At 18.7% G+C, this 5,000-nt stretch overlaps 1 protein-coding gene across 1 annotated transcript in view; it reads right to left on the reverse strand.

Moving 5' to 3' along the window:
• Window positions 1-458: 458 nt before the first annotated feature.
• Window positions 459-5,000, reverse strand: part of PRSY57_0216100 (hypothetical protein) — a gene marked incomplete at both ends in the record, with an annotated part of 5,364 nt that continues 822 nt past the window's right edge. The window contains one exon of the mRNA XM_020114437.1: window positions 459-5,000. This exon is cut by the window's right edge and continues 822 nt beyond it. Coding sequence (XP_019970908.1) covers window positions 459-5,000 — 4,542 coding nt within the window.

Genomic DNA, 5,000 nt, shown 5'->3' on the forward strand with positions numbered 1-5,000 from the left:
AAAAAACATAAAAAAAATAAAAAAAAAAAAAAAAAAAAAAAAAAAAAAAAAAAAAAAATATTATATATTAATAAGAATATAACAAAAGGTGCGCTATAAAATAATCGACAAAAAAAATTACAAACATTATAATATTACAATATATTTTAATGTTTTCATAATATCATATATGTGTTTTATTTATATATTAAAATGAAAGAAAAAAGAAAATATTTTATAAATATTTTTATATATTTTAAAAATATATATTTTTATATTATTTTATATGTTTATATCATTTGAGCATTTTTTGAGTGTGAAAATAAAAAATATGAACACATATATATATATATATATATATAACAAATAAAACAAAATATACATATATATATATATATTTATTTATATATATATATTTATTTATTTATATATTATTTTTTTTTTTTTATATATTATTTTTTTTTTTTATAAAAAACTCCCTAAAAATTTGAACCCTTTAAATACATTAGTAAATCAAAATATAGGGATTTCTTTGATATGGAAAAATTGGTAGTAACATAATCATAGGATAAAAAGTTTTGACAAAGAGTAAAAATTTCTTGTTCTATATGATCATCAAAATAAATAAAAGAAGATTCATCAATTTTATTAAATGTGTGAGAAATGAGATGATTCTTTTGGTTAAAATTTTGTACTTTATTATTGATACCCTTATTTTTTTCATGTATGTTAATATATTTTTTATACTGCTTGATTAAGAATGGGATGTGTGTAAATAGTTCATCTTTGAAGTTGTATAAATTAATATTGGAGCTTTTTATATTTTTTACATTTTGTGAACATTCTTCATTTTGTTCATTTTTTATATGTTTTATTTTTAATATATTCATTTTATTTATCCTAAGTTTTTCTTTTGAGTAGAATAATTTTTCTATATTTTCGTAATCATAATATTTTTTTTTTTTTTTTTTTTTTTTTTCCCTTATATTATTATTATTATTATTATTGTCTATGTTTAAAATATTTTGTTCAAGTTTGGATATTATTAATTCCGTTTGATGTGACAAATTGGATGAGATAAATAAATCCATGGGGAAGATATACTTCCATTGGATCCTCAAGAATTTGTTAGATATAAATAAATTCTTTGATATAGGATTATTATTTGTATGTATTTTTGTTTTTTTATTGTTATTTATAATTGGATTATTTGAATAAATATGTTTGTATAGCATATTTTTTTTTTTTATATTTAGCTTCATCTTACTATTTGTAACTAAGAGTAATATTATGTTTGATATTATGTAGAGACTTAATTTTCCTACTTTTTTAAATTCAGAAGATGAGAAAATGCTTTGTAATAATAATCTAAAAAATTGTATATATATATATTTACATTGTGTACATATAAAAAACAAAATTATTTTATCTTTAAAATGTATATTTTCCATATTTATTTTGTAATAAAAACATTTTGATATATTATAATATAAAGTAGAATAATAAAATCTATTCAAGCTATATATGTATGTAAAATATAATAAAGACACATGATTTGTATAACAAAATAAATTTTTTTTTTTTATAAAAATATAATCTATATTGTCATAAATATTATATTTATGTTTATACAGAAAATTATTATAAACAGTTCTATTAACAATATTGTTCTTCTTTTTATTATTATGCGATTGTATATATAATTTTTTTATATGTACTAAATAGGATTTTTTTAGTAAATCCAAACCATTATATATATAAAAAAACTTATTCTTATAATTCTTGTGATTTTTATTTAGATATGTTTCTAGATGATACATGTGTTTCATATGAGACGGTATTATTTTATTTATATAAAAGAAAGAAATTAAAAAGTGCTTTATTTTAAAATGTTTTGTATTATCTAAATAATTGTTTAAGCACATAATTAGGAAATGTAAACCGTTATACAATTTATTATGTAAAGAAGCAGTATCTACATTTTTATTATCACAACGATACGACTTGATTAAATCGTTTATATTATCTACATTATTTATATTATCTATTACTATTTTATTATTATCTTCATTGTTTTTATGGAGCGTCATGAATTCATCACGATCTTCTGTAGCAAAGTTGTTCAATATAATATTGTATAACATATTTGTATTCTCCATTTTGATATCCTTATTTTCGTTAAACCTAAAATAATTCTCGTTACTTTTATCATACAATATGCTTTTAACATGTTCATATTGATTTTTTCTTATTATATATAAAATATATAATACATTTTCCATATGTATAAAATTCGTCCTTTTGTTCGTATTGTTGGGGTGATAAGAATTCATAAGAAAAAATTTTGACAAGGCAACAAATATATAGAAAAATTTGGATATGTGTATACGATATATATTTTTTAATAAATATGTGATCATTTCATAAAAGGTAGTTGTAAAATGATTTATTAAAGGATGCGCAACATTATTATTATTATTATTATTATTATTGCATTTTTTATCGTCCTTGTTTATTTGTTCAGTTCGATAATTACTAGATATTAACAATGTATAATAATTTAAAAAATAATATAAACCCTTTGATAAAATATTAATTTGACATGTATAAAAAAATGTATTATTATAGTTCTTATTAAAGAATATATTATTTACCAGATTTAAAAAATATTTATTATCTTCTAAATAGTAAATAGGATAAATAAAAAGCTTCTTTTCATTATAATGCTTCATATTTGTATTCTTTTCATTTTTATAATTTTGTACTTGTTCATTTGATATATAGTTATTTTGAATGAAATATGTGTCATCTATTTTGTTATATATGTGGTTAAATGAAGTATTTATATTATTATTTAATGACATATTATTATTTAATAACATATTATTATTCAATGACATATTATTATTTAATAACATATTATTATTTAATAACATATTATTATTTAATAACATATTATTATTTAATAACATATTATTATTTCCCATCAAATGTATATCTTCTTTTTTATCATCCATTTTAATAATATGATGTGTCATGATGTTATGTTGTACTTTATACTTTTCATACAAATTATTAATTAAAGATACATATGTGTCATCTTGAAAGGAATGTTCTTTATTTTGATGCGCAAGTTTAATATGATACCATGAATGAATAAATTGATATATATCTTTGTGAGGGTTTGTCTTGTTTGTTACCTTATTTTTCATACTAGCTAACAATTGAAAAATGTTTTTTTTAGAAATAATATTATCTACATATGTATTTTCATTATTATTATAATTTTTTAAAAATTTTAGAAACACTTTAATATTTTTATCTACAATTTTGGTTGATATTTTATATTTTGATTTTAATTCTTCATAAGTATATGTTTGAATTTTATCATATGCATATGTAAAAAGAAATAATTTTTCTTTATCATGGAATAAGGAAACATTTGTGTTTGTACAAGGTATATTATATTTATCAAAATGATGATGAATATTATTATTATTATTATTATTATTATTATTATTATTGTTATAATTTTTATTTTGGTTATTTTCTAAGCTCTTAGAATATATATTATTATAATATAAATCATTATCATGTTTGTCATTCCCTTTTTCATAATTAATATAAAAAATTTTTTTTTTTTTGTTTTTTTCTTTATCTAATGGTTGTTCTTGATATTTATATATATTTTTGTTTTTTTCTTGTTTGATTTTCCTTTTATAAGAATCTCTAAAAATATCATAATTTGTATTTTTTTTTTCATAAGTCTGTTCTCTTTTGTGTTCATCAAATATGTCATTAATATATGTGTCGTCTTTTTTTTCACAAGAATATAAATTTTGTTCATAATTATTTTGTAAGATATGTGTTGTTATATATTCATTAGGATATATTTTATTTTTCTTGTTTTTCATTTGTTCATATGTATTATCATACGAATCATCCTTGTTATGTTTCTGTTGTTGCCTTGGATCGTTTACATTTTTGTTTGTAGCATGTTGTTTATAATTTAGATGTGATGAGAATATTTTTACTTTTACATTTTTCAAACTTTGTCTTTTTTCCTTGTTTTCTTTTTTGTTATATACAGAATAATCATTGTTCAAAAGTATGGTGTTCAGATAATTCAGGTTTTCATTTTTATTAGTTAAATATAAGATATGATCAGCTGTGCTTTTATAATCTTTGATGAGCATGTCATAATTATTTATGAATATTTTTTTATGTAAAGTAATATATAAATCATTAAAAAGGATATGTACATAAATATTGTTTGAAAGATGATATGATAAAAACTTTATATATCTATTTAATGTTTTGTCATTTATATGAATTAGGAAGTCGTTACTTGAAATATAATTTTTCAATTTTTTAAGGAATATGTTGGGAGCATAGATATAATTAGATTTGGTTTCTTCATTTGGTAATAAGAAGAGATAACATCCTTCTGTAAATAATTCGAAGATGTGTTCAACTTTTATGTGTTTCATATATTTATTTAGATAATCAAAGTATAACTTTTTTATAGAAATATTTAGATAATATAAATTAATTTCACATATGAGATTGATGCACTGGCTCATCGTCAAATTTGTACAAGAATAAGTATCATCATCATAAAGGTTATTTTGGGGGTTATCATAAAGGTTATTTTGGGGGTTATCATAAAGATTATTTTGGTGGTTATCATAAAGGTTATTTTGGGGGTTATCATAAAGGTTATTTTGGTGGTTATCATAAAGGTTATTTTGGTGGTTCTCTTCATGTTTTTTTATATGATTATCTTCATGTTTATTTTTATGATTATCTTCATGTTTTTTTATATGATTATCTTCATGTTTTTTTATATGATTATCTTCATGTTTATTTTTATGATTATCTTCATGTTTATTCTTATGATTATCTTCATGTTTTTTTATATGATTATCTTCATGTTTATTCTTATGATTATGTTCATGTTTATTTTTATCATGGTTGTTTTCCTTCTTCATTTCATTATAACATACATTCATTTGTGTAGA

This window comes from Plasmodium reichenowi, chromosome 2, assembly GCF_001601855.1.
Source record: "Plasmodium reichenowi strain SY57 chromosome 2, whole genome shotgun sequence".
In the NCBI taxonomy this organism is placed as follows: domain Eukaryota; phylum Apicomplexa; class Aconoidasida; order Haemosporida; family Plasmodiidae; genus Plasmodium; species Plasmodium reichenowi.